This window comes from Dasypus novemcinctus, chromosome X (genome assembly GCF_030445035.2).
Source record: "Dasypus novemcinctus isolate mDasNov1 chromosome X, mDasNov1.1.hap2, whole genome shotgun sequence".
NCBI classification, from domain to species: Eukaryota; Metazoa; Chordata; class Mammalia; order Cingulata; family Dasypodidae; genus Dasypus; species Dasypus novemcinctus.
In genome coordinates, this window is record NC_080704.1 from 79,902,314 (window position 1) to 79,918,943 (window position 16,630).

At 46.9% G+C, this 16,630-nt stretch overlaps 1 protein-coding gene across 3 annotated transcripts in view; it reads left to right on the top strand.

The window, feature by feature from the left end:
• Nucleotides 1–4,056: 4,056 nt before the first annotated feature.
• NHSL2 (NHS like 2) overlaps nucleotides 4,057–16,630 on the top strand; it is a 110,676-nt gene continuing 98,102 nt past the window's right edge. Inside the window, exon 1 of one of the 3 annotated variants that reach the window (XM_058291473.2) lies at nucleotides 4,057–4,696. In XM_058291473.2, the coding sequence (XP_058147456.1) occupies nucleotides 4,630–4,696 (67 nt within the window). In that variant the 5' untranslated portion in view covers nucleotides 4,057–4,629. The remainder of the gene's footprint in view (nucleotides 4,697–16,630) is intronic. The other 2 variants (XM_058291475.2, XM_071213144.1) reach the window with 2 other exon arrangements.

A 16,630-nucleotide genomic window follows, 5' to 3' on the forward strand; every position in this document is an offset into this window, starting at 1 on the left:
CAGGCTATCGCCAACTGGCATCAGAGTTGGAGCTGTGTATCAGAATTAACTTCTCCATGTGAAACTTGTACCTGGAAATTCCTCACATCAAGACAGAGTATAGAGCAAAGAAGGTGGTTTAGAGTCAGACTAACTTGGGTTTGAGTCCTGACCATGCGACTTGACCAGCTCCATTTCCTTTCTTAATCTCCATTTCCTCATTGTAAAATGGGACCTAATGTGGGATGTTTGGGAGGATTAAGAGAGAGCATGGCTAAAGACACAAGCTGGTTCTTGTCCCTGGTGCTTGGGCTCCGAAGGGATAATCTAGAAATAGTACCACCGAGCCCCACTTCCCTGTCCGCCTTCTTCACGTCCCTGCATAGAGGGCTATGGCCGATGAGATTATGTCAATGAGCCTGAAGTTCTGTCACACTAGGGAACGGATCCCAGATTTGCCTCTCTGCCCTTTCCCCTGGTGAGTCTAAAACACCAAGTCAGGTGCAGGGTCAGCCGAAAGTGGAGCCCGGTCCTCTCTCCTCCCTAGACCTGACTGCTTCTGGCCTGACTTGGCTTGCACACACATGAGAGAGGAGCCCTTTCCTCCCCAACTTCCATGTGAAAACCCCACAGGGAGTCTAGCCTCCTCCTCAAACCACTGCCCCTCTCTCCTTGAACATGGTGCTCAGCAAAAAAGGTAGCTTATCTTCCTAACACCTTTCCCCAGGGAGTGATCTTGCATGAGTGGAAAAATCAGAACTGCTACCACTGGCACCCCACACAGGTACATGCAGGCTTTATGTCCACTCTGATAAGCTGGAGGGGGTGAGAACATTTCTGAGAAGTCCCTTGAGTTGGTGGACACACAAGGATCCAGTGTGTGGAGCTTTTGGAGGGGTAATCAGGGCACAGGGCAGAAGGAGGAGGAGGAGGAGGGAAGGTTTGTACAGGCAGTGCAACTGTGCTCATGCCAATGTATCAACAGACACTAACTGAAACATTCTCTGTGCAAAGCCCTATACAGGGCACAAACTCAAAGACCCAAAGACTCTGACTCATCCCTTGAAGAACTCATCAGGTACCAGGGAAGAGAAAGTTCATGAACACAATGAAGTTTTCTAACAATTCTAGGACATCAATGTTTAGAGACAAGTGAGTGGCTCAGATAGCTAGGGCTACAGGTAGTTAGAGGAGGGAGTGAACCCCGCAGACTGGGCAGATAAGAGGGGCAGAGAGGGCTTTCAGGGGGTGCTGGGATTTGAGCTGAGGCTTAAGGAATATCCCGTAGGGTTTTGGAACAGGAGGGAGAGGCAGTGAGGAGGGGACAGGAAGCACTTTTTAGCAAACACCTACTATGTACCTGGTACACCTTGGCTCATTTCAGTGCTCTCTCATGGAAGCATCACAATAGTCTGCGAGTTCGGTGTTTTCATCCTCATTACACCAATGAGGAAAATTGAGGCTGGGGAGGTTAAGTAAATCGCTCAAATTCACACTGGTAGAAATGGCAGTGAGGATTTTAAATCCAGGTTTTTTTTACTATAAAGACTTTCCCAGGAGGCTTTTATAGTGGAGTGACAAAACTACAAGGTCAAGGTAAAGAATACAATAAGTGCCCAGACTGAATGGGCAGAGGGTTTGTTTCACGGAATAAAAAGTGAAAAGGTGAAGAAACCAGACAGGACTGGTTCTGAGTTCAAGCTGGAGAGTAGACTTGACATTACATAGAATTCAAGGGTGGAAGCAGGGAGCCCAGTGAAGAGGAGGTTCATTGCAGTGGTCCACCCATTAGATCTGCTGGGACCAGGGTGAAGGAAGTGGAGGTGATGCTGAGAAGGGCTCAGATTTGAGACAGTTCTAAGAGACAATTTACAGAACTCTGATTGGATAGAGAAGAGAAAGTTTATAAAATGTCTAACAGCATTTCCCCTCCACTTCAGATGATAAAGGGGTAGAGTAGAGAAAGTACCCAGTTTGGAGATAGAGGGACAGGGGTCCAAATTCTGACTCCCCTTTGTCCTAGTTGGGTTCATTTAGTTAAGAAAGAGTGTGTGACCCCCTGTGGCACATTAGAAGTGAGAAGGAGAGAGATGAAATGATGAGGTAGCGAGGACACAGGAGAAAAGAAGGGCTCTGTGTCTGCTGTTTTCTTTTGTTGTTTTTTCTCCTTGGGGGAACAACCTGATCATGCACATAGACTCAGTGGAAAAAACCACTGGAAGAAGCCAGGCGAAGAACCCTGACCAAGCTGCCTCTCCTCTCTTAGCCTCTGTTTATGTATCTGTAAAGTGGACTAAACTACTCAAACCTTTTTCCCGTGGTCATTGTGAGGAAGATCTCTCAAACCTTTCTCCTATGGTCATTGTGAGGAAGATGTGCCATGAGGGCTAAAAAACGCTTTGAGGAGGGTGTCTGTCATCCCGGTAATGACAGAGACCAAATGTTTCTCAAACTTTAGTTATTCACCAATCACTTTCCAGATGTTTGCCCTATTCATAAATGTTTTTCTAGGATACTTCACTCCTGACCCTTCACACTTGCTCGGGGACCTGTATTTCCCAAACCGTCTTTACTGGCCTTAGCCTCAAATGGGTCTTCTTAGAGGGCTCCTGCCACATTCCACAGAGAGCTGCAAAGTCCAAGCATGAACCACCTCATCCTGTGATTTTTCTGTATAGTTAGTTATATGTCTCCCCCACTGGGCTGGGAATGCCTAGAAGACAGTGTCTGCCTTCCTGTGTAGCCTGCGCCTTAGCACAGCTTGAGGAATGTAAAATTTTTGAAGAAAACTAAGGCTCTTGAAGTCCGGGGGTTGGGGGTGTGGGACTGGAAAGGATTCTTAGCAGAGGTATTAGTCCAAATATTTGACAACTGTATGCCCTTCTCCCCCTCTGTGTCTGGTCAACTCCTCTTCATCTTTCATGATCCAGTCCAGGCATCACCTGTATTGTGGGAAGGATCAATGTGTTGTGGAACACCAAAGAGAAACTTCTTCCATCTGGAAGTGTTAGACACGTTGATCCATCCCTAGTATAGGAGTTTGTCGCATGGTCTTGTCATATTCTGTGGATATTGGTCACCCCTCCTAGACTGTGCCCTCCTAGAAAACAAGGACAGTGACTTACACCTCTGTATCAACATCTAGCCAACAGCCTGGACAGAGCAGGTCCCTGGAAACTGTTGAAAGAACGACTAAATGACTGAGTGGGTAGGTGGGTGGATGGACGCCACTTTAGACCTCTTGTCCCAAAGTCGGACCTAACAAATTGTGTTCAGTGTGGCTAGGAGACATTGCCATAGCTCTATTTTGTGGGTGGCACAGTACCCCAATCCTGCCAGACTGAAGATCAGCTTGGTTGGCACCCATAGTGCTCTGTGGCCGTAATGATGATAGGAAGGTCTTCTGTCCCTTTGAGAACAAGTCTGATGACATCAGCATGGGGTAGTGCCATGACTCACCTAAATAAGTGAAGTCACTCAAGATTGTCTGGCTCCAGCAGAGTTGATTCCAGAAGCCCTTCCCTGCTTTCAGACTGTTGGGGCTAGAATGGGCTGCTGAACCAGCACAGCCTGCTTCTTGCCACTTATCTGACAAGACTGCAGCACTCAGCAGCAAGCAGTTGCATATATGTGAGTGTGTACATGTGTGCAAAAGAGTGTGTGTGCATGGATTTACCATGGGACTCATGGAAGGAGCCCTCACATTGGCTGCCAAGCATCCCAGCTCCAGTCTGTGAATCTCTGGGCTGCCAGGTCTGCCCTCCCCTGGGAAGGCAAAATGGGCAAGAGAGGGGAGAGGAGAGTGAGGCTTCAGGTGTGTCTGACAAGAAGGCAGGTATGCCTGGTAGCCCACTGAGTATGCAGAAGTCATCTGGATGTGCTAGCTCCAAGTCTGCAGCCTGGCAGCCTTGTTCTCTATCAAAATTTACCCAGATCTCTGTCAGAACTGGAGCCTAGAGCCCATTGGCAGCTGTCACTTACAGAACTGGATCCATCCCCCAGTGGAGCAGGGCGCTGTGTCATTTAGAATTCCTGGGTAGCACATTCCTTCACTGGTCCCTGTCACACTCCCGGATTAGGCTCTGTTATTGGCCCCTCACTCCTGCAAGCTTCTGCAGACTGAGCTAGCGAGAACGGCAGCAGAAATGACAGCGCTGAGAGCAGAGGCAGCCAGGGATAGTGAGGGCGGGCGAGTCCGGGTCCCTGAGGGCGCTTGTGCTGGCCCTGTCTGCGGAGACAGATGAGGTGGGGGCTACACTCCTGGCTCAGTAGGGTTACTGCTGGAACCTGAGCTGTTTGGCCTGACTGAGTAGAGCACTGAGCAAGGGGAAGGGGGAGGAAAGGAAGGAGAGAGGAAGGGAGGGAGAGAGAGCGAGGGAGAGGGAGATGAGAGAACAAGAGAGAGAGAGAGAGAGAGAGGCTGAGAGAAGCTCCTAGCAGGTTCTGGTCCAAGTGAGAGGGTCAGGTCTGGACAATTCTGGGCCAGGGGCACGAGTGGGATTTGGATGAGCCATGTGTGTGAGAAGCAAAGCTGAGGTGATGTAAGCACCTGGGGAGGAGCACAGGCATAGGAGGAGGAGGTGGAGGAAGAGGAGGAGGAGGAAAAGAAGGAGGAGGCGGCAGCCGCGGCAGCTGCCTGTCCAGAACAGAATGATGGGCAACTCTCACCACAAGCAACCGAGGAGTAAGAGCCAAAGCAGGATGCATTCAGCAACAGGTACTCTCTCTCTTTCCCTCCTTTTTCCGGGACTCCTCTATCCAGGGCCTTCCCAGTTGCAGCTGGTCATACAGGGCCCCTGACCCTTGGTGTGACTTGCAGGGGCTGGCAGGGGGCGGGGAGAGAGCCTGAGAGAGACGTGGGTGATCTCCCAGCTCCCTTGCTCCAGCGCCAGGCTGAATTGCATAAGACAGAGCTCCCTGATCTGGCAGGGGCTGGCCCCTTTGCCAGCAACTCTGGTTAGCCCCTGGAGGATGGCTGGAGTGTCAGAGAAGTGAACAATGTGCCATTGGATCAAGTTTATTGCTAGGACTGTGCTTTCTCTTGAGATCCAGTAGGCAGTCTTGGAACCATGCATGACTTATCCTTTACGAGCCTCCTTTGTTATTCAAACCTTCATTTCCCCCCAGCCTCCTCCCTGCACATGTACACCTACACCTCTCCTGGCTCTACCTCATATACTGCATGCATGGAATGATCCAGACAAATCTGTTTCTTGCTGTGTAATGCCCTGCCCCCCGCCACCCTACCCCAGTCCTGGCAGGGAGCTCACCTCACTGCATGGGTGAGAGGAGTATTTGCCAGCCTTGCGCTCATTGCCCTCTTAACTCTGGATGTACCATGCTTTGCCCCTTGCTCCTCACCAGACATGGACTCACGGTTCTAGTATACTTCCTTCCAACAACTCCTTCCTGAATGCTAAGACTTGGAAATTAGGTTCTGGAGATAACTTTTCCTAGCTCAACTTCCTGACCCAGGCATTGAAAAACCACTGTAGAAGCAAATTCTCTTGTCCCATTCGCCACCCACTCCTAACTCTGTATCCTCCTTCCTCTCCCCTGCCCACTTGGAAGCACCTTGCACTGTTGCCTGGGATCAGGCCTCATGCACTTCAGAGACCTCTTTCCCTCCTCCCTCCATCTTGATGGCACCTCTTCTTCTCCCTTCTCAGGGCCTCTCCTTACACAGAATACTGGAGAAGCCTGAGGTTCTCTGTATAACAGTTTGGGAGGCCTTCCCCCCAACATTCAGGCCAGTGGGAAAGAAGAAAAAGTGTTTTACCAAGTTTAACTTAAATAACTTTGTCAGAAGTGAGCAATAAACAGACTGGAACCTTGCCCCAAATATGCCATGCTTCGGCCCCGAAGACTTCTTCTACCTTTTCCTGGGGATTCAACTGACCATGTAGCTGAGGATAGTTGCTCAGAGCCAGCCAATCCTTGGAGCAGTCCTAGAACGGGGGTCTCACTGGGTGTGGTGGGTAAGGAAGCCATAGGGTTATACTGGCAGGCAGGGTAATTGCCATTGAAGCACATCTGTCAGAGCAGGGCCTTGTGTAGCATCCGGGCAGTCTGACTTTGGGCCCCTGCGGAAGACTGAGCCAAGGGCCTAGTCTAGGGACACACTCTTCTAAGGCCACCATTCCTAGGCCTAACCACCACCTCAAAACACTACCTCAGAACATCATACTTCTCTGCCACTGAGAAGCTACATCCTGCCTCAGGAAACTACTGGAAACAGGGATGTTCTGTCCATCCCAATCCAGGGGCTTGAGGAGAACTTTCCATGTGACTATTAGTGCCATGGCTTGGAACAGTTACTAGCCTCTACTTCATTTCTTAGACTTTGTTCTGTATCTTCAATATCAGCTCCCATTCAGGGTCATCCTGGGGGCATTTGCTCTTGGGCCAGCAGGAAGGGTCTCATGATCATGCCTCTGTCTCACCTACTTTCTCCAAGCACTGCACTGCTGACTTACAATCCCTAGGCAATCCCATCAGCCATGATTGAGCATTCACTCTGACTGCATTAAACTACAGAAAGGCAATGGTCAGCCCCATCTCCTTCCCCAGGTTGCTCACAGACTGGTCAAAAAAAGGAGACAAACACAGGAAACAATGAGCTAATGCTCTAAGAGAGAAGGTGCAACCCTGACTATGAGAGGTAGGGCTGTCTTGATGTAACCAGGAAAGACTTTAAGGAGGAAGAGAGTATGTCTTCCTGTTCCCACCCTGACATGCAGATGTTTTTTCTTCAGAATTCTGTCTGAGGCCTGTGTCTCCTCTCACTCTATACCCTTCACAGGTCTGACCTCCAATTCTCTCTCTCTGGCTCAGACTAACATCGTCAACTGCTCCCTCTCCACCCATATGTCCCGTGAGTACCTTACATCCAGCTAAGCATGTCTTCTTGCACCACCCCCATCTTTCTCTTTTGCAGTGTCTCTTAGTGACACCACCAACTTTTTAGTAACCCAGACTAGAAACCTAGGAGTCATCTTTCATTTTTCTCTCTCTCCCTTCACTCACTCTCATTCCTTCACTCATTCATGTGACAAAGACTCCTTGTTGAGTCTTCCCTTGTGGCATGGCAGCACCTCCTCTAATCCTTCTGCTTATGTATAAGTTCAGATCTTTGTTAACTCCTCACCTGTCCCAGAGCAGGGTTCCCTGCCTCTACTGTTGGCCATGTCCAACCGAGTCACCAGAGGAATCTGACCCTACCCTGCCTTGCTAAGAATTCAAGTCTTGTTATTTGGGGGAAAGGAAATCAAGAATTGCTTCCCAAAAGTATGCCCTGCTTGTCCCTGGTGGCCCAGAGAGTCATTATAGGCAATATCAAAGTAACTTTTTTCTTTTCAGAGTTCTGTGTATATTTTAATGTGTATTAGAAAAAATCCTAACTAGTACACCAAACCCATGGTTTTTCATCTATTTTTCCTTAGGGCAAGGGTAAATTTTTGAAAAATGAGTCTTTCTGAATACAATGATTAAGTAAATAATAGTACAGGTGGTACATGGAAATGGTAAAAGGTGGTCATGTGAGACACCAATGCCTGAGGTTTAGGAAAGCCCAGTTTCTAAGGTAAAGTATATGTTCCTTAGCACAGCTCAAAGATCTTTCATGACTGGGGCCCCCATCTACTGCTCCAACCTCATCTGTCACTTCTCATTTTGCACTTGATGATCCAGCTATCCTGAATGACTTGTGTGTCTCCTAATACACCTTTGCCCATTCAACACATCCATGCTTTTGCAAGTGCCATTTCCTCTGCCTGGAACATCTCCCCCATCGTCTCCTGACAATTTCCTATTCATTCTTAAAAACACTGCTCCGGTGTCACCTCTTCTCGGCAGCCATCCCTGACTGACCTCAGTTCATCACTCCCTCCTCTGTACAAATAGGGTACCTTGCACATAATTTTATCATTGCTTGTATTGTCATTATTGCCATTGTTATTCCATGTTTATCTCCATCAGTAAAATGTGGTCTTTCTGAGGGCAGGGACTGCAACTTGTTTAACAAAGGATAAGAAACAGCCACTGACCAGGACTCAGAAGGTTTGAGTTCTTATCCCTCTTTCTGTGAATGTGCAGGTTGATCTTAGGCAAGTCATTCGCTTTTGTGATCTCATCCTTCAGCTATAAAAAGGGGGAAAGCTACCAACCCTTAGCACACCCCACCAGGGTGGTTGGGAAAATGTGTTGTGAGACTAGCTAGGAAAGCTTTTAGAAAGTTGTAATTACTTTTCAAATGGAAGAAGAGCGATTATGATTGCAGATAGGGGAACACCATGGGCCTTTTCCCTGCACCTGGAACTAGAAGTGAGTCCAGCATGTTTGGGAGACACTGGGGAGCAGCTAGACTTGACAGGGAACAGTCTGTTCAGATAGGTAAAGGCAACAAGCCCCAAAGAAGGGGGCAGGGATAGTCATAGACTGTGGCACCTGAACATGACCTATGATAATAAATTCATTGAGACCGGAAAGTCTTATCTCCTGGGGCTTATGAGTTGGAATTGATTTTGCACCAACTCTCACACTCCCTTTTATCTCTTGAGTAAGTGTATCCCTTTTCCCCTGTGAATCTGTGTGTGTGTGTGTGTGTGTGTGTGTGTTGAGGGGGTGAATTATGCTGTCTTCACTGTAACTATGCGGCATGTGCATGTACATACCTGTGCGAATATGTACCATCTTCCCACAGGGAAGGGAAAGGGAACCAATATCTGTCATGCACCTATTATATGCTGACACTTTTCATCCATGTCTTTACTCAGTCCTCAGGATAACCACCAGGTAGGGGTTATTGTTGCCATTCTCTAGATGAGAAAATTGAGACTCTTAGTACAGGGAGAGATGCCCATGGTATTATGGCAAGGGAGTTGCAGAGTCAGTCTGTCTCTGACTCTAAGGCCAGTGCCTATTGCACTGTGCCAAGTGCTTCTCAGTTTTTTACACCTATGGCAGGAGTTGGTAACCGTGGAGACCAGGCATGGCAAAAGGAGGGTTCTGCAGCTCAGTTCTGGTAGGTCTAGAAAATCTCTATAGCAACAAGGATTGCAATTCCCAGCCTTGTAGAAGTCCCACCATATGTCTCTTTGATGGCACATTTGTATCTTTTGAATAATTGAACTCACTGGAGGCTTCTGTTTGGGTCCAGAAGCAGGAGCTGGAGATACCTGAGCTCAAGGGGAAGCAAGGGATTCCTTAATTTAAGCCTAAACCAGGTGTAGAGAAGGGCCGAAGATCCAGAGAGAGCTGGTATCATGCTGGCTTCCAACATCTCCACCCAAGTAGCTGTGTCAGCCCTGTGAGCAAGCTGACTTGTGCTTCAAGAGGAAAATGAGTCTACTGGTCTCTTCTTTATATCTAAACAAAATGAGGAGAACATCTCATTGCATTTGTAAGGTATTTCTGTAGTTGACCTGGACCTTTCATATTCACAAGTTTATTGAATTCTTATGATCTCTTGATTTCAGTATGATGGAAGCTAAGATGGCAGAGACTTAGGAGTCAGCCTATTTCCCTAGGGGCCTCCTTCCTAAAGACACATATTTCCTAACCAGACTTCATGAGCCCATTGGAAGGTAGGGAAGAGGTTGAAATTCTAGGCCACCAAGCAAAATATTTCCTGGTGCTCCTTGCCTCCCACAACTGAAAGATGTGGTGGAGGCAGAGGCACAGGCCCTGGGGGTTGGCATCAATCATGCCATTCCCACATTTCCTGAGCCAGATAGAAGGAACAAAAGTGGGTATCAAATGTACAATGGCCACCCCAATGTCAAATAATTGGGGAATGGCTAAGTAAATATGATGCATTTAACCTCACTAAAATATGATAGAATCATTAGAAAGGCTAATTAGGAAGACTGTTGAACAACATATATAAGGCTTACAATAAAGCATTACATACAAAGGGCACACTACAATACAAAGGGCACAATACAAAACTGTGTCGATGCTGAACTTGACAAACTTATAAAAAGTATGTCTGCACAGAGTCAAAGACTGGAAGGAAATTGTGGAAAAATCAAACCTTTGTTTTATTAGGGTGGCAGGCTTGTCAGTGAATTTTTCTTTCCTTAGATTTCCATTAAAGTTTTTACAATGTTGTTTGTGCAAAGAATAATAAAAACCATTAACATATGGAACCATTGCAATAGCAAATCACCTTGTCAAGCTCAGAGACCAAATCATGTCATTTCTCTGAGTTAGGAAACACACTTGGAAGACATAAATACAAGCAAGATTAGATGCCTTTATTTAGCTATCCTCTTTCATGGAAAGAGGCAGCCACAGGAAATGGGGAACTGTGGACTCAGTGTGGGAAGGCCCAGGTTTGAAACCAAGCTTAGACCTTAACTGTGGGTCTTTGGCTAAGTTACTTTTCCTCTTATATCCTCAGTTGCTTCATCTGGAAGTGGGGATGATAATCATCATCATCATCATCATCATCATCATCATCTTATAGGGTTGACATGAAAATCAAATGATCTGGAATGTTTTCCAAGGGATTTGTGAGGTATGAAATGCTGCCTGGTGTAAAGCCTTATTGTGATATGTGCACAAATATTTTGAAACAGAAGTGCTGGGTACTGTTCTCTACTGTCCCACCTCAGTAGACAGCAAAGCCATGTTGTCCTATGCTATTGGCTGGCTTTAGATGGCATCTGCCTTGCCTTCCCTGAGAACTGGGCACCATTGAAATGTGATGAAGCCAGTGAAGCTTTCCAGTTTTAGCTTTGCTTGGAGAATAATCAGGAAAATGTGGGGTTATTTTCTCTCAAATGTTTCCACTTCATGGGGGAACAGATGGAAAGAATTGATAAAGAGCATGGCAGAGACTTCCACAACTGCTGGGGAATGAGACTGCCTAGGTTCTCAGCCCAATTTGGCCACTTACCAGCTAGGTGCCTTTAGGCAAGTTGCCTAACTCTTGGAGCCTGCATTGCCTCTTTGGTCAAGTGAGGTTAAGGATCCTTACCTCATAGGGTGGTTGTGAGAATGAGATAAGATGATACATGAGAGGCACCTGGCATATATGTGGTGAGCAGGACATGGGAGCTGCTGTGATTTTTCCTTAAGCAGATCAGAGTGCCAAGAGATACTTAAATAGAGATCACTTGATCCAGGGATTCTCAACAGGTGGTGAAAGAGGTGTGGAGGGAGTCTTGGGGAAGTACAATGGACATATATGGACATAGAAAAGCCTTCTGTGAGGAAAGCAGACTTTTTGTTTCTGTCATGGCAGAACTCAAGCACTTTAATAAACATGAGATGTGTACCTAAAAACCATTCCTCTCTTACAAACTTTTCATTATTATATAGAACCACAGAGGCCACCCAGCTACAGAGGTCACACAGTTATGGAGATTGAGGTGGGCAACCCAACCAGCTGCACCCCCCTACTGCTGCTACCACTGCCCAAGAGTAGTCCTCAGTAACCTCTGCAATTTCCTCATTACAGTGGTAGAGGTACCTTGAGTCACATGGCCTCATACATATGACCATTATCAAGCTAAGAGCAACCAGACAAGTCTCTGACGTTTCGAAGAGGGAAAAAAAATGCTTGAGATGACAAGGGAAGAATATCCCTGGGAGGGGGCCCTGCACACTGACCGGTCAGCTCTGCGTTTCCCCCTGGACAGTACTTCCAAACAATCTGGGCTCATGGTCTCCAAGTGCCATCTGCATCCCTGTGGCGTGAGTGGTCTTTGATGAAACCTTCATCTCTCTCAATGGCAGATTTTCTATTTTAAAAGTCAATTTCTTTTCAAATCATCCACAAGCACAGATGGAGGAGTTTGTGGTTCCGGGAGCAGGAGGAAGGCTCCCAACTGCTCCCTGTCATTTGGGTGGAGCATGTTCTCTGAGCCTTGTTTCTGGCATTGGGGAGAGTGGCTCAGAGCCACTTCTTTGAATTCTGTCAGTGGAATTTGTAGGCCTGGAGGAGAGCTCTTCAGGCCCTTTAAGCTTGTCTCTGAGAAGAAGTACCCCACACACACGCCACACAGCAGATAAAAGGCCCATACCATCTCCAGAAAACTGTTCCATTGGTATATTTGAACCCACCCATCAGCCTGGGAGCTTGCTTCCCTTTCTGGGGGCTGGCTTTGGGGATTTCTGGCTTCCTTGGCTTGGTGTGTCACTCTTCTGCCATCACTCTCACTGATAAACACTGCTGCTTCCACCCTTTCCTTTTCCAGACTTTTGACTATCTTCCTGGACATCTGTCCCAAACTCTGGTTGTAACACAAGCCCCCTCCTCTTCCTTGGGATCTACAGGGCATGGCTTGGGGAGGGTGGGGAGCAGTCCTCTCAGGGTAAAGAGCAAAGTTAGAAAGATTTCAATCTCCTTCACTGGCCACCCAAGCAAGGGTCATCCACATAGCTAAAGTTGTGACTAGTAATGGAAGAAACTGTAGCATTGATGTGGAGAAAGTGGCCATGGTAGTTGCTGAGGGCAGGGAGAGGGAAGAAGAGATGAGATGTGGGGGCATTTTCAGGACTTGGAGTTGTCCTAAATGATATTGAGGGACAGATGCTGGACATTATATATCCTGCTATAACCCACTGAAAGTACTGGGGGAGAGTATAAACTACAATGTAAACTATAATCCACGCAGCGCAGCAGTGCTGCAAAATGTATTCACCAAATGCAATGAATGTGCAACAATGATGAAAGAGGTTGTTGATGTGGGAGGAGTGGGGGTTAGGGGGTGGGGTATATAGGAACTTCTTATATTTTTTAAAGTAGCATTTTTTGTGATCTATGTATCTTTTAAAAAAGACAATTTAATTAAAAATTTAAATAAAATAATAATGAAATTTCCTTCTTAAAAATAAAAGATTACCTGGCTGGTCCTAGGGATGACAATGGCCCAACCACCACTATCACCAAGCCTCCAACCCCCCCAAATATGCAATCTGTATTATGGAAACTTATGCACACAAACTGTTTCTCTGCCCAGAGACACAGTTTGCCCTGACTACAGGCAAGGCACTGAAAGAATTCAAACACTGAGTTGAGGAAACAAAAGACTAATATCAACTGGGCCCCTAATTTGTGGAGTGTTCCCATCTCTAACAATGGGGCTCTGGCCACAGTAACAGCTAGCTTGAGCCCAAAGTGGCCTTGTAGTGAGAAGTGACTGGAAAAGGGCATGACAAACTCAGTCCTGTATGCAGCAGGCTTGGGATAATAGTCAATGGGTGGCCCGAGCCCAGAATAGGGCCTGGAAGGCCAGATTATCTGTCAGAGAGGCAATAGGAGGGAGCTACAAAACACACGCCAGCCCCAGCTTTGCTTCTATTGGACCAGGCAGTACTCTAAGCACTTGGTCGATATTAACTTGTTCAATCCACACAACCACCTTATGGTATAGGGACTTTTATTATCCCCTAAAAAGGATACATTGATTAGAATGTCTGTAAATTATATGGCTAATCCAGCGATTAGAGGCTAGGGCTGAGAGAGTTTATATAATTTGCCCAAGAACACACAGCTAGTAAATGGTGAGGCTAGGATCTGAGCTCAGACAGTAGAACCCCCAAGTCTGTCTTCTTAATCACTAGGCTAATCTGCTGATCTGAGGGAGATAGGAAAGGGAGTCAGGCTGCCTTTATGCTCCACCACTAGCTGGGCTTTAAGACCAAGAATTAGCACAATGATTCCCAACCTGGGGAGATTTAAACCACTATCAGTGCCTGGGCTCCACTGCTGAGAAATTCTGGTTGAGTTGGTCTGGGGTTAAGTCTAGCCTTCAGGGAGTACAGAAGCTAGGGTAGAAAGGCAGTTTTCATGACAGCTCCTCTTAACTTCAAAACACACAGCATCTCTCCCATCTTGACAAACATCTCGTATTCATCAGTAACTCTGCCTCTCCCTCCAGCTACAGCTCTCTCTCTTTCCTTTCTAAGGCAGCCAGACTTCCTGCAAGATGTCTCCACTCCCTTCCCATTTTCCTCCTTAACCTGCTGCAGTCTGGCCCCTGCAAAACCAGCCTTGCCCAGGTACCCTCTCAGGTAGCACTAAAGCTAACCTTCATTTCTTGAGCCTCGGGCCTCCTTAACTTCTTGAATGCAGTTGATAAGAGTAACCATTCCTTGCTCTGAGAAACTAACCTACTCCCCAGTCTCAGAGACATAGTGCAGCCTCCTTGGTAGAGGTTTCACTTCAGTCTTTTTGTTCTGTGCCATACGAATATGAGGAACTGTTGGGTAAGGTTGATTTTGTTGCTGATCCCACAATGGATAGCTCTCTTCGACTTGAGCTGCTTTGGCCCAGAGTTAGGGATGGTTCCTTTGGGGTGGAATTCCTGACTCTTCCCCATGGGCTTTGGTGAGGAATTGTTGGTATAGCACACATTCTGTCAGTCAAGAGTTGGCCAGGTAGCTATCACATTTTTTTGGAGCACCTACTGTGTACCAGGCACTGGTCTAGGCACTGGGATCATAGCTGTGACCAAAACAGACAAGAATCCCTACTCCCACAGAACTTCCATCCTATTAGGGGATTGAGTGAGAAAGCCTAAATAAATAAATAAATAAATAAATCATGTAGGGGGGATTGGGACTATTTAGGAGGATGCCACGTTTAAATGAACTGAGAATATGACCTTAGAGCAAAGACTTGAAAGAATGAAGTCACACACATTTTACACAAAAGGCACAGTAAGAGCAAAGGCCTTAGGGAAACGGACTTGGCCCAGTGGTTAGGGCATCCGTCTACCACATGGGAGGTCCACGGTTCAAACCCCGGGCCTCCTTGACCCGTGTGGAGCTGGCCCATGCACAGTGCTAATGTGCGCAAGGAGTGCCGTGCCACGCAGGGGTGTCCCCCGCGTACGGGAGCCCCACATGCAAGGAGTGCGCCCCATAAGGAGAGCCGCCCAGGGAGAAATAAAGTGCAGCCTGCCCAAGAATGGCACCACACACACGGAGAGCTGACGCAACAAGATGACGTAACAAAAAGAGACACAGATTCCTGCGCTGCTGACAACAACAGAAGCAGACAAAGAAGACGACGCAGCAAATAGACACAGAGAACAGACAACCAGGTCAGGGGGGTGAGGGGGAAGGGGAGAAAAATAAATAAATCTTTAAAAAAAAAGCAAAGGCCCTGAGAAGGGATGGTATGTTTGAGTTTCCTAACTCCTGAAACAAATAACATAAAATGAGTTGGGTTAACAATAGGAATTCATTGGCTCATGGTTTCAGAGGCTAAAAGGCTTGCTTCCTCCAAGGATGGGTATCTTCTGGCTAGCTGTCAGTCTTTGGGTTCCTTGACTTTTCTGTCACCTGGCAGTGCACATGGAGGCCTCTTCCCTTCTTTTATTCTGGGTTCCATCAACCTCCCAGTTTCTGGCTGCTCCACTTGCCTTTTCTTTCTATGTCCAATTTCCTTTGCTTACAAGGACTTCAGCATTATTGGATCAAGGCCCACTGTCATTCAGTTTGTACACATCTTTTTTTTTTTTAAGATTTATTTATTTAGTTAGTTAGTTCTCTCCCCACACCCCTCCCCCGCTCCGGTTGTCTGTTCTCTGGGTCCATTCGCTGCGTCTTCTTTGTCCGCTTCTGTTGTTGTCAGCAGCACGGGAATCTGTGTTTCTTTTTGTTGTGCCATCTTGTTGTGTCAGCTCTCCGTGTGTGCGGCGCCATTCCTGGGAGGCTGCACTTTCTTTTGTGCTGGGCGGCTCTCCTTACGGGGTGCACTCCTTGTGCGTGGGGCTCCCCCACATGGGGAAACCCCTGCGTGGCAGGGCACTCCTTGCGCGCATCAGCACTGCGCATGGGCCAGCTCCACACGGGTCAAGGAGGCCCGGGGTTTGAACTGCGGACCTCCCATTTGGCAGATGGATGCCTTAACCACTGGGCCAAGTCTGTACACATCTTAACTAATAACATCTTCAAAGGTCTTATATACATATGGGTTCACACCCACAGGACCAGGGGTTGGGATCTGAACATGCCTTTTGTGGGGGACATGATTCAATCCCCAGCATTGTGACTGGTGTGTTTGAGGAGGCCATTGCAGTTGGAATGGAGTGAAGGACAGGGAGAGTGGCAAAAGAGGTCAGAGTGGACATGGGGGGTAGACGATGTAGGGTCTCATGGGCCATTTTGAGCACCGATTGAGATGAGAGCCATTGTTGGGCTGACAAAAACTTTTTAACAGGGGTGCTTTGGCTACTGAGTTGGGAACAAATTGGAGGGTGGCAAGGATGGAAGCTGGGAGACGGATTAGGGGCTAGTGCAGTGAGCCAGGCAAGAGGGAATGAAGGTCTAGGAAGGTTGATGTTACTTGAAAGATAACTAGAAGATAATCTAGGGACTGTATAATATAGTGATTTTGGTGGTAGATGAGGATTGTGGTTAATAATATAAATACGAGAATGTTCCTCTATTATGAGGTTTTAAGAATATGGTGATACATGGGGAAAATACAACTTTTAGACTATAATTAACAGTAATATTCTAATATTTTTGTAACAAAGGCAAAGAAGGTACTATATCAATTCTAAGCATCAAATAAAAATATGGGATTTAGTTTTATGAGATGTGAATATTATCGAGCATTTTTTTTCATTTTCTTCATTAACAAGGAGACCTTGGTCATGTCATTTAACCAATTTGTACTCAATTGTTCACC